Source organism: Mobula birostris, chromosome 17 (genome assembly GCF_030028105.1).
Source record: "Mobula birostris isolate sMobBir1 chromosome 17, sMobBir1.hap1, whole genome shotgun sequence".
NCBI classification, from domain to species: domain Eukaryota; kingdom Metazoa; phylum Chordata; class Chondrichthyes; order Myliobatiformes; family Myliobatidae; genus Mobula; species Mobula birostris.
This window is the reverse complement of record NC_092386.1, coordinates 15,591,525-15,618,137: the sequence shown is the minus strand read 5'-3', so window position 1 is coordinate 15,618,137 and position 26,613 is coordinate 15,591,525. Positions and strand designations below refer to the sequence as shown.

Here is a 26,613-nt window from a genome sequence, read left to right as displayed (position 1 = left end):
AGAATGCTCTCCACTGCACATTTATAGAAATTCTTAAGAGTCTTTGGTGACGTAGAAATCTCCTCAAACTCCTAATGAAATAGAACTGCTGGTGTGCCTTCTTCATGATTGTATCAATGTTTCTAGCCTAAGATAATCCTTCTGAGAACTTGACACCCATGAGCTTGAAGCTAATCACTCTTTCTACCACTGAGGGGTAGGTAGTGCTGAGGAAGCAATGCAGTTGCAGCAGAACCTCAACAAATTGGAAGAATGGGCAAAAAAAAGTGGCAGATGGAATAGTGTCGGGAAATGTATGATAATCTACTTTGGTAAAAGGAACAAAAGTGCAGACAATTATCTAAATGGGGAGAAGGTCCAAACACCAGAGGTGCAGAGCGACTTGGGTGTAGGACTCCCAGAAGGTCAATTTACAGGTTCAGTCTGTGGTAAAGAAGGCAAATGCAATGTTGGCATTTATTTCAAGAGGAATAGAATATAAAAACAGGGAGATAATACTGAGGCTTTATAAGACACTAGTCAGGCCACACTTAGAGTATTGTCAACAGCTTTGGACCCCGTATCTCAGAAAGGATGTGTTGTTATTGGGGAGAGTACACAGGAAGTTCACAAGGGTGATTTTGGGAATGAAATGGTTAACATCTTAGGAGCATCTGGCAGCTTTGGGCCTGTACTCATTGGAATTTAGATGAATGCGTGAGGTTCTCATTGAAACCTACTGAATGTTCAAAAGACTAGATAGGGTGGATGTGGAGAGGATGTTTCTTATGGTGGGGATATCCAGAACTAGAGGGCACAGCCTCAAAACTGAGGAGTGGCCCTTTAGACTGGAGGTAAGGAGGAATTTTTGTTAGCCAGACTAATGAATCTATGGAATGCTCTGCCACAAACTGTGGTGGAGGCCAAGTCCGTTGGCATATTTAAAGCAGAAGTTGATAGTTTCCTGATCGGTCAGGGCATCAAAGGATATGGCGAGAAGGCACGTATAAGGGGTTGAGTGAGATCTAGGATCAGCCGTAATGAATTGGCGGAGAAGACTCGATGGGCTGAATGGCCTAATTCTGCTCCTGAGTCTATGGTCTGATGTCTCCATATACTATCCTTGAGGTTCACTGTCTTGCGGTCATTCACAGTAGAACAAAGAAATACATTAGAATCAATGGAAAAGCTATACACAAACAAAGACTGACAAACGAAAATGTTCAGTCAAAAAAAGAGACAACTTCCACAGTCAACGGACTGGAAACCTGGCAGATTTGGATTAGCAATTTAAAACGTATTAAAAGGTTGTGGTTATGTGACCATTGATGCCAGGCAGACAATCTCTGAAGAGTATTGATAATGGCTGGGGTCACACATCTTGTAAAGACACTGCCCAGAAGAATGCAATGGCTAACCACTTCAGTAGAAATATTTGCCAAGAACAATCATGGTAATGGAAAGAACATGATCACCTACGTCATGCAACATGGCACATAACAAATGAATAAACAGTAAGCTGGATTTGAAATAACCTGCCTATCACCTCCCTCTGGTACCCTTCTTCCTTCCCTTTCTCCTGTGGTTGAATATATCCAAAATATCTCTTTTACTATTCCCCATTCTGCTTCCCCTCTTACACTTTCTCTTCTCACCTGCCCATCACCTTCCTCAGGTGCCTTTCTCCTTTCCCTTTCTCCAATGGTCCACTCTCCTACCCAGTCAGATTCCTTCTTACTTACCACTTTACCTCTTCCACCTATCACTTCCCAGCTTCTCACTTCAAACCCCTCCCCCCACCCACCAACTTCCCCTTCACCAGGATTCACCCATCACCTGTCAGCTTTTATTAGTTCCCCTCCCCCCTTCTTATTCTGCCTTCTTCCCCTATCCTTTCCAATCCTGAAGAAGGGTCTCGGCCCAAACTGATGACTGTTTATTCCAGTCTATAGATGATGCTTGACCTGCTGCATTCCTCCAGCATTTTGTATGTGTTGCTCTTGATTTGCAGCACCTGCAGACATTAACATCTTCACATATTTCAGTCTTATAAAAACTCTTTTCAACACATTTTAGTTTAGGGAAAGATTTTTGCACCTAATATTTAATATCAACTAAAGGTTAAAAGTTTTATTAATGTACTGATTTTGCTGATGGTTTGGTTAATTAAGGCGACGCAGATTCCTAGCTTTAATATATTTCCCAATGGTATTGGGGGTGTAGCTTACAAAGATTAAAGATTAGCTGTATTTGTCACATGTACATCGAAACATACAGTGAAGTGCATATTTGCGTCAACGACTACCACAGTCCATGGGTGCAGCCTGCAAGTGTCACCACGCTTCCAACGCCAATAAGGCATCCCACAACTTACTAACCCTAACACATACGTCTTTGTTCTTATGGGAACTGAAGAACCACGCAGTCACAGGGAGAACATGCAAGCTCCTTATAGATAGCAGCAGGTATTGAACCTCGATCGGTGATCTCTGGTGCTGTAGAGCATTGAACTAAACGCTATGCTACTGTGCCACTACCCGCTACAACTGAGTAACGTCAAGAGGCACAGCTTTGGTGTCTTGCTGAACCTCAGAAGAAATAACTTTCTATTATGGAGTACAAAATGTAAATAGACGTACAGAAGGAGATGGACAGCCACTAATTATGGACACCCATGGGGAATCTAGCAGTTCTTTATGGTATTTGTTCCTTGGGCAGTTTGCAGAATCAGTGGAAAGGTGTATATAACAAGTCAACTACATTCCTTCAATGCAGCAATGTTTTCAAAAGAAAAAGTCAGATCGAAACAAACAGTATCTGAAATAAAACTTTATTTTCATTTTCTCTATGCCAATGTGTTTAAGAAAAATTAAGACACCCTTTGTGTTAGTGTGCATGTACAAACATGTTTCATTAACCAAGAAAACTAAAGAATATGGTCTGCTGTTTCTGAAGGGTGTGATGTACTGACTTATGATCTCACAGCCACACAAACAACTACTGATCTGATTTGTGTAGAATTCCAGAAATTCTGCCACTGCTGCTTTTTAATGAAGCTTTTCAAGGCAGAGAAAATAAAATCTGCTTATAGTTTAATAATCTCTCCAACTCTATGATCAATCAAAATGGGTAGAGTTAGTACAGAGTGCTCTACTTGTGTGTAAGTATGCAAAAACTATAAACACTTTAAGTACACATAACTTTAGCAACACACACACAAAATGCTGAGGAACTCAGCAGATCACGCAGTATCAATGGCTAAGGCCCTTCTTCAGGACTCGTGTTATCAATACTTTATCTTTATCTATTAAATGGCCACCCCAGCACTAAAGGAGTAAAATCTGTCAAGGAAGAACAATTAGATTAAGTTATAAATTCATAGAGTGCACTACGGTGCACAAACAGGACCTTTGGCCCATTTAGTCAGTGTAGAATTGCCTCGTCCACCAACCTACACCTGGGCGATAGACTCCATACCCTTCCCATCTATGCACAGTACTGATCCAAACTCCTCTTAAATATTGCAATTGAACCCACATCCACTACATCTGTTGGCAGCTCGTTCCACACTCTCACCACCCTCTGAGTGAAGAAGTTCCCTCTCGGATTCCCCTTTCACCCTAAACCCATGACCTCTAGTTCTAGTCTCACCTAATGTCAGTGGGAAAAGCCTGTTTGGATCCACCCTCTATACCCCTCATAATTGTGTATACCTCTATCAAATCTCCCCTCGTTCTCCTACACTCCAGAGATTAAAGTCCTCACCTGTTCAACCTTTCCCTCAAGTCCTGGCAATACCTTGTAAAGTTTCTCTGTACTCTTTCACCATCCTAGCTCCATCTGAGGAATTCTTTTCATTTTTACTTAGACTTTGTGAGCTGGAAAAGATTTCATGAGCTCTGAATGTTTAAATATCCTCACTATATCTATGCAGAGGGCACAGGCTAAAGCAAATTAGGTAAACTACCAATGACCAAAGAATTCAAAAAGAATTAACAGGCTCAATTCTGCAAGGGCTCTCAGTAGTTCTACGTTGGCTAGATGGGCCAAGGGCATGTTCCTCTGTTGCAGGGCTCTATGACTCAGTGACTCTAAACCTAATTGTTCTTCTCTGCACAGATTTTATTTCTTTGGCACTGGGTGGCTATTTAATAGATAAAGAAAATAATTACTTCATTAACTAGTATATTATATCTAACCGTAATGCTTTTGACAGGAAAATTATCGAATATGTAAAAATGCAGTATTGTACAAAAGTCTTTGGTACATTTATATACCGTAGCTAGACCTTTGCAAAGTTCTATAGTAATTTTATGTCTTGCACTTTACTGCTGTCGCAAAAAAAAAATCACTTTTCATGACATATGTGAGTGATGATAAACCTGATTCTGACACGAGTATCTATTGTGGACTGAGAGTAGGAAGGGCAGAGGGAGGGGAGAATCATGGTTGGGAATGGGGGTAAGGAGTGAGGAAGGAGGAGGATGCATGCACCAGGGAGACATTCTGTGGTTATCAATAAGCCAATTGTTTGGAATCAAGTGACCTTGCCCGGTGTCTCAGGGCTGGGTGCGTCTGTACTGGTGCCACCTATCCCTGGCACATTCTCTGCCCCCTCTCCCACACCCTTCCCATGGTGATCCACCCTCATTAATCCCAAAATCTTTTGCTTCCGCAAGATTTACAAACTCACTCTCTGCAATACAGACTAAATATGCATCCTCCTTTAGTCTGGTCCCTTTCAGTTTCCTCATAACTTCTATCCCACCGTCACAGCAGGACTCCTTCGAATCCCCTCACCAAGGGGCTGAAGTCTAACCTCGTCCTTCAACAATGCCCACAACAGATCCTCTGTACAACCTCAACAACTCCGTATCTGAGGTCCCAAACCAAGCTTGGAGATTCCAACCAATCCTTCTTCCACACCCCTGGCTTTCTTTGCCAAGAAACAAAGATTCCACGCCTCCCCTGCCTCCTTTCAGGATTATGCATGGCCTACATTCCGCAACCTCCTCTGTCCAAGGAAGGTCTTGTTTTACTGCACACAGTGCCTTGGGAATGGTGTGATATTTCTGTCTGAAAACTAATGCATCAAAATAAATATTTGAATGCATCTCACAAATGCCATTTCACTGATGATACAACCAGTGATAAAAAACTATGGTAACAATATTAACATTCCTTTCAAAATATATTAGATTTTAAAACACTACAGCTGCTTCCATCTACACCTCATTTAATCACACACGTAACAGTTAATGGAAAGGATATTTATCATTAATGGAGCATTAAACAGGACGAGGAAGGTAACCTCAAAAAAAAACTCTCAACTTTTGTCTTGACATTTTAAACCAAATATCCTTTATAATCCTCTTAAGAGATCAGTCATTAACCAAACACAGTAAAACCCAATAATCAAGCTTTGGTGATGCGAGCTTGACTGATTGTCTGGACTACCGGATATTTCTCCTATTAGTATAATCAACACCCAGTTAATTCTTTTTTCCTGATATTTTACTGTATTATTCCTGTGGCAGAGTGGAGATACATCTCCACCAAAAGAGATGTAAGGCATTTCTTCTCTCTGTTGGCCTGCAGGTCACCCATGGGCAAGGTGTAGCATCTGCTTAGCCCACTGATCAAGGTCACGTGAAGCCAAGGGAGCAGGTGGTGGATGGTCACATGAGCATCTGCAGCATATCAAAGTCCTGGTTATACGACAACTTGTGCTAGGCAAACAACCTCTGAAGAGAATTAGTAATGCTAGGGTCACCTGTCTTGTAAAGACACTGCCCAGAAGGCGGCAATGGCAAACTATTTCCGTAGAAAAATTTGTCACGCACAATCATGGTCATGGAAAGACCATTATCACTTACAGCATTCAACATGGCACATAATGATGATGAATACTGTAGTAAAAAGCTTTTCTTTGGACCTTGGGAGCTCAAAGGGAGGGTGGAAACAGTATTCTGGGTAGTTTAGGGAACAACATGCCAGTAAACTTATAGGGAGCAATACACATGAAATGCTGGAGGAACTCTGCAAATCAAGTAGCATTCATGTATGGAAACAAACAGTTGATATTCGGTCCCATGATCCTCTCGTATCCCCTTTTGCCAATCACCTGTCCAGCTCTTGGCTCCATCCCTCCCCCTCCTGTCTTCTCCTATCATTTTGGATCTCCCCCTCCCCCTCCAACTTTCAAATCCCTTACTCACTCTTCCTTCAGTTAGTCCTGACGAAGGGTCTCGGCCTGAAACGTCGACTGCACCTCTTCCTACAGATGCTGCCTGGCCTGCTGCGTTCACCAGCAACTTTGAAGTGTGTTGCTTGAATTTCCAGCATCTGCAGAATTCCTGTTGTTTGCGTTGATATTTTGAGACCCTTCACCAAGACCTTAAAAGGATTGTGGGGTCAGGCTCCAGCGATGTTAGAATGAAATGGAAATTGAGGCCCAGGGTGTTTAAACTGAGTACGAGAAAAAGGGTCCCAGTGAACTTAAAGATTGTGTGGGAAGTTCGAAGTAAATTTATTAACAAAGTACATATATGTCACCGTATGCAACCCTGATATTCGTTTTCTTGTGGGCATTCACAGTAACATGATAGAATCAATGAAAGACCACGCCCAACGGGACAGAAAACCAATCAGTTTTTGCAAAAGACATCAAACTGTGTAAATACAAAATAAAAATAAGAAGAAATAAATAAGAAAGAAATATCAAGAACACGAGATGAAGAGTCCTTGAAAGTGAATCTATAGGCTGGGGGAACAATTCAGTGATGGGACAAGTGAAGTTGAGTGAAGTTATTCCCACTGGTTCAGGAGCCTGAGGGTTGAGGGCTAATAACTGTTCCGCCTCAACTATAATAACAAGTTAATAATAATAAGTTGAGTTTATTATTGTCATGTATGCAAGTATAGAGAGGTATAGGTACAATGAAAGACAGGTACAGAGAGGTACAGGAACAATGAAGGACAGGTACAGAGAGGTACAGGTACAATGAAAGACAGGTATAGAGAGGTGCAGGAACAATGAAGGACAGGTATAGAGAGGTACAGGTACAATGAAAGACAGATATAGAGAGGTACAGGTACAAAGAAAGACTTTCTTACATCAGCATCACAGGCGTGTAGGTTCAGACAACACACAGAACATGTAGTAATACAAAAGAGCGAAAAGATTTGAAAGACTGGTGCATAAATGGTCAGAGACAAGTCCATGATGGTACAGGAGTTGGTTCAAGGTGTTCCATTGCTTGGGTAAGATTAGGCATGTGCTGGTCCGTTTTAAAAACCTATGGCTGTGAGAAACTAGCTGTCCCTGAACCTGAATGTGGTACCTCAGGGCAGCCGGCATCTTTGATGATAGATTCCGCCCTCTTGCAGCTCCACCTCCTGCAGATGTGTTCAGTGGCTACGCCCGTATGGACCTGGCTATGCCCACGACTCTCTGTAGTCTCTTGTGTTCCTGTGCATTGGAATTGTCACACCCGGATGTGACACAATCAGTGCATCCACACAAATTCATAAGAGTCTTTGGTGACTTGCCAAATCTCCTTAACCTTCCAAGAAAGTAGAGGCACTGGTATGTCTTCATGATTACATCTATGTACTAAGCACGGCGCAGGTAATCTGAGACTAGGAACAGGGGCCATGGTGAGCCAGATGCTGAGCCATCCGGATTTCCAACCAATGGGATTATCAAAGTTTTACCATGCTGTTGTCAGTCAATCCTTGCCACAGCTCTAACGTGAATACTAACAACATAGCTAAACTCACCTTGGTAGTCGAGCTCATTGGTTTAGAACTGTCAACTTTAACAGGTTCACTGGCTTTTGTTTTTCCTTGCTGGGGAGGAAATAAAACAATTTTTAGATCACACATCTAACAATGATATTCAATACTCAAGTTTTTATTTTTTGCTCCAATAAAATAAACCAGCTACATCTATTTTCAAACATAGAACAGTGAACACTCGAGCACAGCGCAGGCCCTTTGGCCCACAATGCTCTGCCAAATGCTTAACCTACTCAAACATCAATCCCTCCCACGTAGCCCTCCATTTTTCTGTCAGCCATGTCTCTCAGGAGTTATTCATTTCCCAATGAAAAACCGTTGATATAAAGCTTTTGTTTTCCCTCTCTCTCTCTCTCTTCAAATGCAGCCAAACCAGCTGAATATTCTTAGTGCTTTCCATTTCTATTTCAAATTTCCTTCAACTGCAGTATTTTGGCTCTGTTTCAATTAAACACATCCGGTTATTAACTAAATGTAAATGAGTCATGTAAATGTGGAAGGGTATTTCTGAAACACCTATAATATGATCAGTACATCGTAAACGAGAATGCTTTGGTTTGCATTTTACACTTGAATGTAGACAGTAGAGCTATTTATTATTCGTGACTTTGGCTTAAGAACGTGCAGATCTATAACAGAGCAATAAGATATAGGAGCAGAATTAGGCCATTCAGCTCATCAAATCAGACTATTTGAAACAAAATAAAGGATTAATAGCTGAAGAATTTAAGAGGTGGGCTTTATGTTTGGATCAAAGCAAATGGAAACGAGGAGGCTTCAGCCTTAAGCCAAGATTTCAGAGTAACCAAAAACATTACTAGCAATGCCAAAAGTAAAAGAGCAAAACCTTTAATGCTGAAAATTTGAAATACAGACTGCAGATCAGGCAGCATCCATACAACTAGGAGTAACATTTAATCTTCTGCCATCAGAGATTATGTGAACATGCGTAATACACTGAATTTACCATTCTCAAATACCTCAATATAGTGATTTTGTTCACCATCAGCTGTTAAAACTCATCAGGCATTTGGCATTGCTGGATTGGGTTACAACCACTGCTCTCCTGTCCAGCCTGCACTTCTCCAACTCAGTCAACTTGAGACCATCAAATAACAGCTGATGATTCACATCTATCGTGATATCCCACTCATCCATCACCTTATTTTAGTTGAATTCTATTTTCAGTTACCCAATGATCCAAGTTATGAAGACTTTTGTTTATTTGACTTTATATCCCTCCCCCATTGCTGTTTGTGACCTTTCTACTTTGCCAACTTTGCCCTTGTATGTGAATCTTTTTTAACCTACCATTGCCAACAACGTCTTCGACTGGTCTGAAAGCTTGGCCTACAGCAAGGGTTCCCAAACTTTTTTATGCCATGGACCAGTACCATTAAACAAGAGGTCTGTAGACCCTAGGTTAGGACCCCCTGGCCTAAAGACATCTCCCTATCTCCCACTCTTCTTTACACCTTCCATTAAACCCCTCCTCTCTGACTAAGATTTCGGTCAATATTTGATAAAGCACGCATCTTTTCTCCCCCATTGCTTCTCTTGTTTTGGAAACATTATTCAAAGCGACGCTATAAGTACAAGCTGTGGTTATTGTTGACACAGCATGGTCACTTAATGGTTAGCAGAACACTTTACCGTGCCAGTGATTACCGAGCTTTTGCTGTCTATAAGGAGTCTGTACATTCTCCCTGTGATCACGCCTCATTTCCTCCCGCATTCCAAAGGCATACAGTGAGAGTTAGTGAGTTGGGGGTTGGCATTGGAAACATGGCAGCTTCCAGCCCAGTTCTCGGATGGTGTTGGCCATTGATGCAAACTTTTTCCCTCTGCTAGCCTTGGGCAAGGTGCAGCAACCACTCAGCCTGTTGAACAGGGTCCCTTTTGTTCCTGGGATCATTCTCCTCTGGACACTCTGCAATGGCTGCATATCCTTTACGTAAAGGGCCTAAAACTGCTCACAATGTTTTAACTGCAGTCAGACCAAGGCCTTATAAAGCCTCAGCATTGGATTCCTTATGATGCTTGTTTATAAAATGTTAAGCCACTTACAGAGTTGAAATCTTTCAAAGCTTAAAGTATCATCCTGCCCCTCTTTTAGATAATATTCTATGATTGCCACCAAATTCGTATCAAGTGTGGGAATACAGGAAGAAAATGTAGAAAAAAGGAACGCAGGGCCAACTGTTGGGCTAAAAATCTAACTTTCAGCATGTATAGAAGCAATTCAGACATACAAAGGATGACATACAGTGGATTACATTATGATCCAAGCCCTTCTTCATCAAATTATATTTAATATCTACAAGAGATGCTGTAAATCCAGAGCAACACACATAAAATGTTGGTGGAATTCAGCAGTTCAGACAGCATCTACGGAGAAAATTGAATAGTTGATGTTTTGGGTTGAGATCCTTAATTAGGACTCAAGGAAGGGGCAGGAAGCCAGAATAAGTTGGTAGGGGGAGGAGAAGGTGCACAAGCTGGTGAGACTCATTTAATATTTCTATGTGAACAAATTAGGGTCATAAAGCTAAGTAAATTAAACAATTGAGAGCAGAGTACAGTCATCAAGAGGGAAGTTGTTTTGGACATTTAGACACAAAAGCAACTCAAATAATGTCCTGGGTCTGATTCACATTGTTGTGTGGCAGTTTCAGCTGTAATAATGACACAAAACACAAGGTTTTATCAAGCAACAGTCATCCCTACTCCTCAATGTACTTGTACGAACAAAACAAACAACAGTTTAAGTTCTAGCAAATTTTATACGATGTGGTCATATTGTGAATCACAAAGCCCGGTCAAGGCAAAACACATTTTTCATTCTGATATGTTGCTAAAGATTGCACAACTCTCTCAATGCAGCCTTGTGCAAAAGCCTCAGGTCCCCTAGGTATACATCTGTGCCTAAGACTTTCACACAGTACTGTATGCTGGGGATTTTAGCCTGGGAGACAGATATCAGCATATCTGAGGGATTTTGTGGAAACAATACTGGTGGTGTCTTCCCAATGCTTGAGGGCCTGCAGTCAGTTGTCTAGCTCTCAGAAGCATAATGAAGAGTAGTGATGACTGTTGCTTGATAAAACCTTGTGCTTTGTGTCAGATCTGAGGTACTGATCCTAGAATGTACTGCATTTCAATCATCCAGAGGCTCTGCTGGTACATTGAAGGTTGGGGTGAATTTCATCATTGATGTCAAACTTTCAAGATAGGGGAAGTGGTGATGTTTTGCAAAATCTCACTGAACTTTTATTGTCAAGAGGACAGTGTGGTGCAGCTGGCGCTGGTGGGGGATGGAGACCTTGATCTTGTGTAAGAGCCATCTGCCCACGTGTTGCAGTGAATGTCAACAAAGCATTGTATCCAATGCTGAGGTCAAGAGGGTTGAGAGCTTCAAGTTTTAGCCTGACCTGGTCCAACCACATCAATGTCACAGTCAAGAAAGTTCACTAGCACTTCTTCCCCAGGATTCTCTCATCAATTTTCGTCAATGCACCACAGAAAGCATCCTATCTGAAAGCATCACGGATTGGTACGGCAACTGACATTAAAAACTAGAGAGTTGTGGACACAGCTCAGCACATCAAGGAAACCAGCTTCCCTTCCATAGACTTTATCCACATTTCTCACTGTGTTGGACAAAACAGCCAAAAGGTAAACAGCCCAACCACCCCAGACATTATCTCTTCTCCCCTCTCCCATTGGGCAGAAGGTACAAAACCCTGAAAACACACACCACTAGGCTCAAGGACAGCTCCTACCCCACTGTTATTAGATGATTGAACAATCTCCTGGTACAATAAAATAGACTTTCGACCTCACAACCTATATCATTATGAACTTGTACAGTGGTGCTAGAAAGTCTGTGAACACTGGTAGAATTTTCTCTATTTTTGCACAAATATGACCTAAATTGTGATCAAATCTTCATGTCAGTCCTAAAACTGGATAACAAGAACCTAATTAAACATTTGTTTATTTATCTATTGAGAAAAATGATCCAATGTTACATGTATTTGTTGCAAATAGTATGTGAACCTCTGGGGTAATGACTTCTACAGAAGTTATTTGGGGTCAAGTGTTCCAATCAATGAGATGACATTGGCGGTATTGGGTTGTAGAGGTGCCCTGCCCTATAAAAAAGACACACAAAATCAGGTTACTGATAGAGCCTGTCCTTCTCAAGAAATATCTCTTCAGGTGAACCATGCCCCAATCAAAACAACTTTCAGAGGACCTTAGAAGAAGAATTGTAGAGATGCATGAAGCTGGAAAAGGCTACAAAAGTATTTCTAAAGACCCGAGTGTTCATCAGTCCGCAGTCAGAGAAATTGTCTACAAATAAAACAAACTCAGTACTGTTGCTACTCTCCCTAGGAGTGGGCATCCTGCAAAGATCACACCGAGAGCACAATGTGCAGTGCTGAAGGAGGTGATAAGGAACCCAAGGGTAACAGCAAAAGACCTGCAAAAACCTCCAGAATTTGCTAAATTCTCTGTTCATGTGTCCGCTATAAGAAAAACACTGAACTAGAATGATGTTTGTGGAAGGACACCACGGAGGAAACCACTGCTCTACAAAAAAAACATTGATGCACTGCTCAAGTTTGCAAAAGACCACCTAGATGTTCTAAGATGCTTCTGGGACAATGTTCTGCGGACAGATGAGACAAAAGTTGAACTTTCAGGCAGAAATGCACACTGCTAAGTTAGGAGGAAAAAGGGCACTGCAAACCAACACCAAAACCTCATCCCAACTGTGAAACATGGTGGAAAGAGCATCACTGTTTGGGGCTGTTTTGCTGCCTCAGGGCCCGGACAACTTGTAATCGTTAAGGGAACAATGAATTCAAAACTGTATCAAGACAATTTACAGGGCAGCGGTCCATCACCTGAAGCTTAATGGAAGTTGGAAAAAGCAACAAGTTGATGATCCAGAAATATTTGGTTGAAATTATTGCTGTGCAAGTGGCGGGGGGGGGGGGGGTCACACCAGTTACTGAAAGCAAACGTTCATATACTTTTTCCAACAAATACATGTAATATTGGACAATTTTTCTCAGTAAATGAACAAGTGTAATGTTTTTTGTGTTATTTATTTAATTGGGTTTTAGCACTTGCATGAAGATCTGATCCCATTTTAAGTCATATTTATGCAGAAAGAGAGAAAATTCTACAGGGTTCACAACTTTCGAGCACCACTGTACCTTATTGTATACGTGCACTGCACTAGGGCGGCATGGTAGCGTAACAGTTAGCACAACGCTATTACAATGCCAACCATCAATATTCAATTCTCTCTGCTGTATGTTAGGAATTTGTACATTCTCTTAGTTTACTACGTTGGCACCAGAATCGTGGTGATACTTGTGTGCTGCCCCCAGTACATATTTGTACTGTGTTGGTCATTGAGGCAAGTGACACATTTCACTCTACCATATGCTTTGATGCCCATGTGAAGAATAAAACTGTCTTTCTCTGTAACTATAATACTTTACTCCACACACTATTGATTTGTCACATACTACTTCAATGCACCATGCAATGATTTGTCTGTATGAACAGTATGCAAAATGAGCTTTTCACTGTATCTCAGTACATGTGACAATAATAAGCCAAGTCCAATTCCGAAAGTTCAGAGTTCAGCCTCCCGGTTTATGCAAACGTGTATCGTCTGCACACTTCAGCTCAACTAATGAGGTCTGGGCAATGTTGATTATGGACTGTAGTTACAATTGGCTGAAAAGCTTCTATTAGTTCTTAGGTTTTGCTACGTAGCCAGATGAAGTTTGTTGGAGGTGAGCTGCAGCATTTCCCCAAGAACAAGTCGTGTTGTTTGTTATCCTAGCACCAGAATCCTGAAACAGTCTACATATGATGTACAGGTATATGACACGGGAATAGACTACAAGGCAGATGAGAAAAAGATTCAAGGATATGGTCAAAGTCTTGATGAAACACTACCACTGATTCATGGGAACTTCCGGCCCAGGATGGTCATGAAAGCCTTCAGTCTATGCACCAGAAGCATAAAAGGAGGAACAACAGCACCGTTTCACAAACTACTCACTTGTTGTTCACCCCATCAACCACCTTCCACTTTGTCCGTGGACAAGACTGCAGTCTCTACATTAGCCTCACTTTGCCTCCTAATTGTCAATCCTGGAGCAATTTCTGAGAAGAGCATTGTTCTGAACATACAGGGGCATATACGTAGCCTCAAAGACTGAGCTTGCTTAGACAGAAAGCAGATTCTGAATAAAACAGTGTTTTTTCACAGATATACAGTACTGTGCAAAAGTCTTAGGCACCCTAGCTATACATGCAGTATCTACCAAAAATTTAGATTAGATTATGAAGACACGTAGTCCTCTTTTATTGTCATTTAGTAATGCATGTATTAAGAAATGATACAATATTTCCTCCCGTGTGATATCACAAAACACAGGACAGACCAAGACTGAAAAAACTAACAAAACCACATAATTATAACATATAGTTACAACAGTGGAACAATACCATAACTTGAAGAAGTCCATGAGCACAGTAAAGTTCAAAGTCTCTCAAATGTCCCACATCTCACGCAGACGGGAGAAGGAAGAAAAACTCTCCCTGCCATGCCGACCACAGTCCGACTCTGAGTCATCCAAAAACTTTGAGCCTCCGACTCAGCTCTCCGACACCGAATATTGAGCGCCATCTCTGTCCGAACGATTCGACCCCAATCTCGGTCGCCAACAGCAGACAAAGCCAGGGATTTTGAGGCCTTCCCTCCGGAAGATTCCCGACCGCGCAGTAACGACAGCAGTGAACGAGCGTTTCAGAAATTTCTCCAGATGTTCCTCTGTGCTTTCGCACCTGTTTTCACATCCGCCTCCATCAAATCAGAATTGTCCACGGCCTCTATTTAACGGATACGATATCATTTTTCACCAGAGGGCTGCGCATGCGTGGCGCGCTGCTCTCTCTCCTCCCACCTTTTGTACAGTATTGCAAGTTCCACTCATGTAAATATGCTAGGGTCATTTAAACATTAATTACTGTACAACATTAACACTAGCTAGGATTGCCACCAGTCCCAACATCTGAAAATTGATTGCCCCATGTGATATTGATAAAGAATCTATTCTTTGAAAAATTCACTAAACTTCGTGTTTTCATACAAACTATGCCACACACTGGAGAAGGAAAGAGGAATTGCCTAGGAGAATGCAGAGTCAAAAGCAAAAAGAGCTGGGAATTGGATGAGATGGGAAAGCAAGACACAAAGTGCAAAGACAAGGAAAGAATTTCCTTTGAGCTACCTCACTCAACCACTAATGCATGGATGGCTAAAATGACACAGCATAAGAAAGGATGACAGACAGAATGGCTTGGTCTTTGAACACCAGAACAGCCTTTGTTTTTATTCATGGATATGATATAATTCTCCACCACCCCCCCCTCCAACAGATAGCAAATACATAATCAGATAATCTAATTCAGCGGTCCCCTACCACCAGGCCGTGAGGAAATGATACAAGTCAGCTGCACCTTTCCTCATTCTCTGTCATGCACTGTTGAACTTGAACATAGGGTTGCCAACTGTCCCGTACTTGCCGGGACATCCCGTATATTGGGCTAAATTGGTTTGTCCCATACGGGACCGCCCTTGTTCTGTATTTCCCCTGCTAAGGTAGAGCGTTCCCATGAAACCATTCATGCCGAAATAGAGTAAAGCGAAGAAGCAATTACCATTAATTTATATGGGAAACATTTCTGAGCATCCCCAGACCCAAAAAAATAACCCACCAAATCATACCAAATAACACATAAAACCTGAAATAACAGTAACATATAGTAAAAGCAGAAATGATATGATAAATACACAGCCTATATAAAGTAAAAATAATGTATGTCCTGTACAGTGTAGTCCGGAAGATGAAGGCAAAGCCGATTTGTGGGGGGAAAAAAATCGGCATGTACGTGCATGCGCACACAGGTGCCCGTGCAAGGCTTCTTGGTCATTGTAGTCTTTCCTGGGGTAAAGTGTCCCGGGATTTGACTACTCTTGTCCCTTATTTGGGAGTGAGGAAGTTGGCAACCCTAACTGTAAAAGACATGTTGAGGTGAGTTTAACCCTACTTGAACACCCCACCCCACCGTCGGTCTGCAAGAATATTGTCAATATTAGACCGGTCCGCTGTGCAAAAAAGGTTGGGAACCCCCGATCTAACCTACACTCAGTGCCACTTTATTAGGTTCACCTGAACACCTGTTTGTTATCACATCAGCCAATCATGTCGCATCTACTCAATGCATAAAAACATGCAGACATGGTCGAGAGATTCAGGAGTTGTTCAGACCAAACATCAGAATGGGGAAGAACTGTGATCTAAGTGACTTTGACTGTGGAATGACGGTTGGCGCCGGATAGGTTGGTTTGAATATCTCAGAAACTGCTGATCTGGGATTTTCACACACAACAATCTCTCGAGTTTAGAGAATGGTGTGAAAACCAGAAAGCATCCAGTAGGCAGTAGTTCTGTGGCAAAAATGCCTTTGTTAATGAGAGAGGTCAGATAAGAATGGGCATTCTGGTTCAAGCTGACAGGAAGGCAACAGTAACTCACATAACCGCACATTACGACAGTGGTATGCAGAAGAGCATCTCTGAACGTGCAACACATCGAACCTTGAAGTGGATGGGCTACAGCAGCAGCAGACCATGAATAAACACTGAGTGGCCATGTTATTAGATACAGGAGGCACATAATAAAGTAGCTACTGAGTGAAGGCTAATAGAGAAGTATTGCTGTCTCAGTCATCAGTGATCTCAAAGGTTTTCCTGTGCAGTATCATATCTATCCACATCAACAGGCAAATAATTTTCTCTCTGGTGTTTTAAAGTCTCTCTCTAGTTTCACCTCCTATCCACAATCTACATCATCCCAGTCATCTTTTCTAGCCCTGTAGATCTCCAATTCAACTACACTTTTCCAGTTTTGGGCTCTTGTCAGCCCCAAATTTAATTCTTGCAAACAGTGGTTTGCCAGTCAGAGTTAAGACACCTCAACATATCACTGAACCTCAACAAAAAATCTGTACTTACTAGGTGTGGTTGCTCTGTGGGAGCCTGTGAAAGAAGCTATCCCAATCCTCAGCAGTCAGGTCCGAGGCAGTATCAGGGTTTTCTGTGATGTAAATCACATAGTGAGGAGCACTGCAGTGAGGTGAGGGGTGCAGGATGGGGTGTGTGCTTAGCCCACTGCTCTACTCTCTCTACACCCATGACTGTGTGGCTTGGCATAGCTCAAATACCATCTATAAATTTGCTGACAATACGACCATCTCAGATAGAGACCAGAGGGCGTACAGGAGTGAGATACACCAGCTAGTGGAGTGGTGTCACAGCAACAAACTTGCACTCAATGTCAGTAAGACAAAAGAGCTGACTGTGGATTTCAGGAAGGGTAAGACGTAGGAACACATGCCAACCCTCATAGAGGGATCAGAAGTGGAGAGAGTGAGCAGCTTCAAGTGCCTGGGTATCAAGATCTCTGAGGACCTAACCCGGTCCCAACATAGAAAGACAGCGACTATAATTCATTGAAGAGATTTGGCATGTCAACAAATACACTTGAAAACTTCTATAGTTGTACGGTGGAGAGCATTCTGACAGGCTGCATCACTGTCTGGTATGGGGGGGAGGGGCGTGGGGGGGGTCTACTGCACAGGACAAAAGACGCTGCAGAGGGCTGTAAATTTAGTCAGCTTCATCTTGGGTATTAGCCTACAATGTACTCAGGACATCTTCAAGGAGCAGTGACACAGAAAGGCAGCGTCCATTATTAAGGACCTCCAGCACCCGGGGCATGCCCTTTTCTCATTGTTACCATCAGGAAGGAGGTACAGAAGCCTAAAGGCACACACTCAGTGATTCAGGAACAGCTTCTTCCCCTCTGCCATCTGATTCCTAAATGGACATTGAACCTGTGAGCACTACCTCACTTTTTTAACATATATTATTACTGTTTTTGCATGATTTTTAACCTATTCAATATAAATATACTGAAATTTATTTATTTATTCTTCTATATCATGTATTGCATAAAACTACTGCTGCTAAGTTAACAAATTTCACGACACATGCCCGTGATAATAAATCTGATTCTGATTCTGGCTTTATGTTCGGGAGATCAATTCTCACAAAGCAGACTGAGCTTTTTTTGGGGAGTTAACAAAAATGATAGAGGATGCTGACAACATAGACTTCAGTAAAGTATATGGGAAGGTCCCTCATAGTGAAGATGAAGTCCATGGAATGTACATGGTGACTAGGTAGGTTAGACTCAAAATTGGCTGGCTTTAGAAAAAATGAGGACCATGGTGGAGGGATGCTTTTCCCACTGGAGATCCATAACCTATGGTGTTCCACAGGGATTTGCGCCAGGACTTCTGCTTTTTGCGATACTTATATAAATAATTTAGACAGAGTGAATAGTAGCTCACGGACAAATGGTCATATGGTGGAATTGCGAACAGTGAAGAAGATTGTCAAAGGATTTAGCAGGATATAATCAGTTGGAACTTTGGGTGGAGAAATGGCGTTTGATCTGTCCAAGTATGAGATGTTGCATTTTGGAGTTCAGATCTAAGAGGAAAGTATGTAGTAAATGGCAGGACCATTGAGAGCAGTGGCATACAGAGTGACCTAGAGGTCCAGGTCCATAGCTCATTGAAAGCAGCAACATGTGTCGATAGTCCTGAGAAGAAGACAAGTGGTATGCATGCCTTCATTGCTTCCGGCACTCACAGCACAATTTGGCAAGTCATTTTGGCAAGCTGTAAAAACTTTGGTTAGGCCACATCCAGTTAAGGACGGTGCAAAAGCGTTGGAGAGGATGCAGAAGAAGCTTACCAGGAATTTACCTGGATTGGAGTTATTAGTTACAGGAGAGGTTAGACACACCTGGTTGTTTTTCACTTGCATGTCAGAAGCTGAGGGGTGAGTGACTGATTTATACAAATTTATGGCAAGTGCAGGCAGGTGAGGTGGTCAGAGTCTTTACCTCGGATAGAAATAACAAATACTAAAGAGCACAGATTTACAGTAAGTGGGGGAAAGTTTAAAGACTTACAAGGAAAGTGTTATTTTGTTTAATCAGAGAGTAGTAGGTGCCTGCAACACGCTGCCAGGAGAGGAGATGGAAGCAGATACAATAGCAACATTTTAGAAGCAGGGATTAGATCATGTGCAAGTTAGTGGACTTAGTTTAGATTGACATCTTATTTGGCACAGATATGTTTGGCTGAGGGAGTGTTGTTCAGGCAATTTTTATTCCTGTTGATACTAAGTTACCTCACTGAATATCGTTCACGGGCTGATCCCGTGATCTGATTAATTTTACTCAATGAAATAAAAATCCTCCTTGATTACAGCTGTAATATCACAAAATAGCATTCAGCTAAAACTAGTTTAAACAATGATTTTCTTTCTAAAGTTGTACGGGGAGAGAGTCCAAGACCAGAGTGCCCTGCCTCAGAAGAGAAGGATGTCACTTTAGGACAGAGATGAGAGGAAATTCTTTAGCCAAAGGGTGGTGGAATTCATTGGCACAGATGGCTGTGAAGGCCAAATCATTGGATATATTTAAAGCAGGGTTGATAGGTTCTTGATTAGTCAGGGCATCAAATGTTATGGGGAGAAGGCAGAAAAATGGGGTTGAGAGGGATAATAAATCAGCCATGATAGAATAACAAATCAGACTCGATGGGCCTAATTCTGCTCCAATGTCTTATGGTCTTATAAGTAGATTTGTGTGGAGAACTCGGAAGTTTGATATTCACTCCACCGAAATCTGATTGTATGTGTAATCATGAAAGGAGTTAAAATTGAGGAAAACAAGCCTGCCACACCAATGTTGGGAGTGAACCAGTAAGCCCCACCTATCAACAACTTTAATTTACATAAGTGGTTTGACTACATTCAAACCAAAGACTAAAAATAGCTCTGGAAATCTACAATGAACTGAGAAAGATAGTTAGATTACCAACTACAGAATATGCAAGTAATAAAAGCGCAGATGCTGGAAAACTGAAATAAAAACAGGACGTTTTGGAAATAGCAGATTGAGTTGCATACGTGGAAAGGGAGATAGGAGAGGATACAGCAAAACCAGTTTTGGTATACATTGCAGAGGTTAAATAAGGTTGGATAGAACAAAGGGGAATCTCTCTGAGAAGATGAAGCTAGTGTTGTCATGGGGATAAACTGAAGGTGTAGTCATCTCATTGATATGTTAACAAGGTAGATAAGAGATAAAGAGAAGAGAGAGCAAGACAGGCTGAGCTGACACAAAGAAACACAATAGCAGAGTGACAATTGAGCTGTAATGGAGGATAATTAAAAATACACCCAATGGCCACTTTATTAGGCTGCTCCTGTAGCTAATAATGTGGCAACTGAGTGCATGCTTGTGGTCTTCTGATGCTGCATCACTTCCACTTCAAGGTTTGGTGTATCGTGCATTCAGAGATGTTCTTCTGCACACCACTGTTGCAATGCATGGTTACTTGAGTGACTGTCACCTTCCTGTCAGCTTGATCCAGTCTGGCCATTCTCCTCCGACCTCTCTCACTAATAAGGTGTTTTCGCCCTCAGAACTGCTGTTCACTGAATGTTCATTGTTTTTCACATCATTCTCAGTAAGCTCTAGCAACTGCTGTGGGTGAAAATCCCAGGAGATCAGCAGATTCTGAGATACTCAAACCACCCTGTCTGGCGCCAAAAGTCGTTCCTCAGTCAGTCACTTAGATCGCATCTCTTCCCCATTCTGATGTTTGGTCTGAACAACAACTGAACCTCTTGACCATGTCTGCATGCTTTTAGGCACTGAGTTGCTGCCACATGATTGGCTGATTAGATATTGGCATTAACAACCAGGTGTAGAACTGTACTGAACAAAATGGCCACTGAATGTAGTTCCCTACTATAATAAGATGAATTCTTGACATTACAATCTACCTCATTATGATATTTACCTTAATGTCTACCTGCACTGCAGTTACCCAGGAGCTGTTAAACTTTATTCACCATTCTGTTATTGTTTTACCTGGTTTTACCTCAATGTGCAGTGTAATATTCTGATGTGGATGAGGAGTGTTTAAGATAGGCTTTTCACTGTACGTGTGACAATAATAAACCATTTCAAAAGTGAGGCAATATAGACAGATGACTAACCAAACACAACCAGTTTTGATGTAAAGAGAAAAAGTAGAGTATATTCCCTCAGTTTTTATCCGTCAGTGGCACAACTTAACCTACTGAGCATTTAGAAGAACTCGCTCTCTTTCCCCCTGCCTTGGCTCTCCTTCTTTGTCACCTGTCCCACACCCCTCCCACGGCGTTCCACTCTTGCCGTTCCCAACATCCTTTACTCCTGCCAGATTTACAAACTCACTTTCCACTCCATGTTGACAAATACAGTACTGTGCAAAAGTCTTAAGGACTCTCGCTACCTGTATGTGCCCAAAACAGCATGGAAACAGATCATTTGGCCCATCTAGTGTAAGCCGAACTATTATTCAGCCTAGTCCCTTCGACCAGCTCCTGAACCACATCCCTCTATACTCCTACCATCCATGTAGCGGCCCAAATTTGGTAAGAGGAAAGCTGATTCAGTAGGGTCCCACGGGACTCTATTCTACCATTAGCTTTTAGTTATACATGCTAATGAAGTGGGGGTTGTAAATAAAGACATGTGGCTCAGAATTCTGCCAAAATTCCATGGCACTGATCAAAATATTGCTGGATTTAGAAAAAGACAAGAGAGGAATGAAGACTCCGAATTGGAATAATACTGATTTTATTGAACGGAGAAGCAAAAAGGAACTGGAGAAAATCTGAAACCATATGATAGAATTCTGAAAGAAGCACTACAAAGTGAAGCCGTGTCAATAAGTGGTCAAACTAGACTGAAAAAAAATTTAAAATGATTTGTTTTTTGAAAGCCAAGCAGTTGAATCATCATTAACACGGTAATGTTTAAAGTCAGCAAGGAATACTCCTAACAGTACTGTTAATAAAATAACCTCAATTACTTGGAACAATACAACTGTTCTGCTGCTGCAGTGTAACCACCCCTGCCTTCAGACTACTTCTATCATGTAGGAATTTGGAGAAACAAGAAATTAACTTTTATTTAATATAATGCGTTTAATTGCATAACAGTGCTGACACTTTCCAATAGTTCAACTAAGCTAAAAATGATTTTTGTTGATGATTTTTGTTTGTATTCCGTGTCTGAGGTTTCTTGCTCAAGTGTCCAACAATAATCAGCCAGAATCAGACAGATTCCAGTTGCCCTGGTAACGTTTCTCCACGACCACAACGTCCAGGTGAAACCTTTCACATGCTCATCACTGACAGCACCAAGATTTGCAGGGAAGAAGTCTAAATGTGAACGTAGAAAATGGACCTTTGGTGACACGTTGCACTTCATGGTTTTGTATGCATGAAGCATAGTGTCAACCAGCTGCACGTAGTTTGGTGCTCTGCAGTAGCCACGAGACTTAAGAGCTTCAAAAGATTTGGTAGGTCACCAAAGAGACTCGAGCAAATTTCTACAAATGTACTGTGGAGAACATTGAAACTGGTTGCATCACTATCTAGTATGGGGGGGCGGGGGTACTGTACAGGACTGGAAAAAGCTGCAGAGGGCTGCAAACTGTGTCAGCCCCATCATGGGCACTAGCCTCTCCAGCACCTAGGACATCTTCAAAAGGCAATAACTCAAAAGGGTTGTATCCGTCATTAACGACACCGATCACCCAGGACATGTTCTCTTCTTATTACTACCATCAATCATAATAACTACTATCAGGAGGTACAGGAAACTAAAGGCACACACACTCAAGATTTTAGCAACAGCTTCTTCCCCTCAGCCATTAGATTTCTGAACAGACAATGAACCAACCAATCAACCTTATGCTCTTTCTTTGCACTACTATATAATGCATATGTATATATAGTATACTTATATAACTTACAGTATTGCATTGTAATGCTGCCGCAAAACAACAAATTTCATGACATACTGTATGTCAGAGATATTAAAGCTGATTCTGATTTCTTAACGACAGGACAGTGAATCTTTGGAATTTTCTACCAAAGAGGTCTAGAGTTCAAAGTAAATTTATTATTAAAGTACATTTATATCACCATATACAACCCTGAGGCTCATTTTCTTGCGGCATACACAGTAAATCCTTTCTTTTTCTTTTTCAATCTTTTTATTAATTTCATAGAATGAAAACATAACATAGCAATAATACAAATAGTAGATACATTGTTACACTTAAAATGAGTAATTGTAAGACCAAATAGTATGAATTGACAAAGCTCCCAGTCGTGTAGAATAACAATGAATAATACAGAGCAAAAAAAAACTGATGAAAAATCATGAAAAAGAAAAAAAAATAGAAAAAAAAACCCCATCCCAAAAAAAAACTAAACGAAACAGAATTAGTCAACTAAACTAAAAGACTTGGGCAATACTAACAACTTAAAAATGGGAAAGAAGAAAACCTTAGTGTCAATGACTCCATTCCTCTCAACCAACAGCACAGAGAAATAAAACAAGTTTGGAAATGGTCAAATCACATCAGATGAAAATGCTTAATGAATAGCCTCCAAGTTTTTTCAAACTTAATGGAAGGGTCATAAACCGCACTTCTAATATCTTCCAAACTCAAACACACCATAGTTTGTGAAAACCAATGAAATACAGCAGGAGGGTTAATCTCTTTCCAATTCAGCAAAATGGATCTTCTAGCCATTAGAGTAAGAAATACAATCATCCTACATGCTGAAGAGGTTAAATAATTTGAATCTATCATTGGTAATCCAAAGATAGCAGTAATTGGATGAGGTCGTAAGTCTATATTCAAAACCGTTGAAATAATGTCAAAAATATCTTTCCAATATTTTTCCAACAAAGGACATGACCAAAACATGTGAGTGAAAGAAGCTATCTCGCAATGACATCTATCACATTTTGGATTAATATAAGAATAATAACGAGATAGTTTATCTTTGGACATATGAGCCCTGTGCACTACTTTAAACTGTATCAACACATGTTTAGCACATATAGAGGATAAATTAACCAATTGAAGAATTTTTTCCATTTTTCACTCGGTATAATAATCTTAAGTTCTCTTTCCCAGTCAGCTTTAATTTTATTGGAAACATCAGGACATAAATTCATAATTATATTATATATAATTGCTACAACACTTTTCTGAGAAAGATTTAAATCTAAAATTTTTTCCAAAGTGTCCATTGGATATGGGTGTGGAAAATTAGGAGAAACAGAAATTAAAAAGTTTCTAATCTGTAGATATCTAAAAAAGTGAGATCTGGGTAAGTTATATTTATTAGAACGTTGATCAAAAGACATGAAACAATTATCCATAAATAAATCACGAAAACGTATTATACCTTTGGTTTTCCAATCAAAGTAAGCTTGATCCAACAATAATCAACCAGAATCAGACAGATTCCAGTTGCCCTGGTAACGTTTCTCCACGACCACAATGTCCTGGTGAAACCTTTCACATGCTCATCACTGACAACACCAAGATTTGCAGGGAAGAAGTCTAAATGTGAACGTAGAAAATGGACCTTTGGTGACACGTTGCACTTCATGGTTTTGTATGCATGAAGCACAGTGTCAACCAGCTGCACGTAGTTTGGTGCTCTGCAGTAGCCATGAAACTTAGGAGCTTCAAAAGATTTGGTAGGTCACCAAAGAGACTCGAGCAAATTTCTACTAATGTACTGTGGAGAACATTCCAACTGGTTGCATCACTATCTAGTATGGGGGGGAGGGGGGTACTGTACAGGACTGGAAAAAGCTGCAGAGGGCTGCAAACTGTGTCAGCCCCATCATGGGCACTAGCCTCTCCAGCACCTAGGACATCTTCAAAAGGCAATAACTCAAAAGGGTTGTATCCGTCATTAACGACACTGATCACCCAGGACATGTTCTCTTCTTATTACTACCATCAATCATAATAACTACTATCAGGAGGTACAGGAAACTAAAGGCACACACACTCAAGATTTTAGCAACAGCTTCTTCCCCTCAGCCATTAGATTTCTGAACAGACAATGAACCAATCAATCAACCTTATGCTCTTTCTTTGCACTACTATATAATGCATATGTATATATAGTATACTTATATAACTTACAGTATTGCATTGTAATGCTGCCGCAAAACAACAAATTTCATGACATACTGTATGTCAGAGATATTAAAGCTGATTCTGATTTCTTAACGACAGGACAGTGAATCTTTGGAATTTTCTACCAAAGAGGTCTAGAGTTCAAAGTAAATTTATTATTAAAGTACATTTATATCACCATATACAACCCTGAGGCTCATTTTCTTGCAGCATGCACAGTAAATCCAAAAAACAATAGAATCAGTGAAAGACCATGTCCAACAAGACAGAAAACCAGCCAGTACGCAAAAGCCAACAAACTGTGCAAATACAAAAGAAAAAAACAATAATAAATAAACAAACAAACAATATGTATCAGGAAAATGATATGAAGAATTCTTACAGTCAGTCCATAGTTTGTGAGAACAGTTCAGTGATAGGGCAAGCAAAGTTGAGTGACATTACTTCCTCTGGTTCAAGAGTCTGATAGTTGAGGGGTAATAACTGTTCCCAAACCTAGTGGTATGAGTCCTGAGGTTTCTGTACCTTCTTCCTGATGGTAGCAGCAAGAGGAGACCATAGCCTGGGTGGTGGGTCCTTGATTTGCACACTGCTTTCCTGCAAGAACACTTCGTGTAGATGTGTTCAATAGTGGGAAGGGCTTTATCCATGATGGACTGGGCTGTATCTCCTACTTTTTGTAGAATTTTCTGTTCGAGGACGTCCATACCAGGCCATGATGCAACCAGTCAATATATTTTCTACCACACAGCTATAGAAGTTTGTCAAGTTTTAGTTGTCATGTCAAATCTTCACAACTTCTAAGTAGAGATGCTGTCATGCTTTCTTTGTAATTACACTTATGTGCTGGGCCCAGGACAGATCCTCTGAAATGATAATAACCGAGAAATTTCAAGTTGCTGACCCTCTCCAGCTCTGATCCCCCGATGAGGACCAGCTCATGGACTTCTGATTTCCTCCTCCTGAAGTTAATGATCAGCTAACAATGCTGACATTGAGTGAGGTGTTGTTGTTGTTGTGGCACCACCCAACCAGTCTGCCTACTATGTGCAGATTCGTCACCATCTTTGATTCGCCCGGTGCCAGTGGTGTCCTCAGCAAACTTAAATATGGCATTGGAGCTGTACTTAGCCTCACATTCAACAGCGTAACGCGAGTAGAGCAGGGCCTTGTGGTGTACTTGAGCTGATGGAGATTGTGCAGGTGTTGTTGCCAATCCGAACTGACTGGGATCTACAAGTGAGGAAATTGATGATTCAATTGCACAAGGAGGTATTGAGGCCGAGGTCTTGATTAGATTTGAGAGGATGATGCTATTAAATGCTGGGCTGTAGTCAATGAAGAGCATCCTGATGATTGCACCTTTGCAGTCCAGATGTTCCAGGGTTGAGTGATGAGCCGACAAAATAGCATCTGCTATGGACCTGTTCAGCCAGGAGGCAAATTGGACCGGATCCAAGTCATTTCTCAGGCAGGAGTTGATGTGTTTCATCACCAACCTCTCAAAGCACTTCATCACTGGGGATGTAAATGCTATTGAGGCATATTACCACATTCTCCTTAAGTTCGTGGAGCTTCAGT

At 41.2% G+C, this 26,613-nt stretch overlaps 1 protein-coding gene across 1 annotated transcript in view; it reads right to left on the bottom strand.

The window, feature by feature from the left end:
* Positions 1–26,613, bottom strand: part of cast (calpastatin) — a 205,010-nt gene that overhangs the window by 130,897 nt on the left and 47,500 nt on the right. Inside the window, exon 3 of the mRNA XM_072281312.1 lies at positions 7,762–7,830. Coding sequence (XP_072137413.1) covers positions 7,762–7,830 — 69 coding nt within the window. The remainder of the gene's footprint in view (positions 1–7,761; positions 7,831–26,613) is intronic.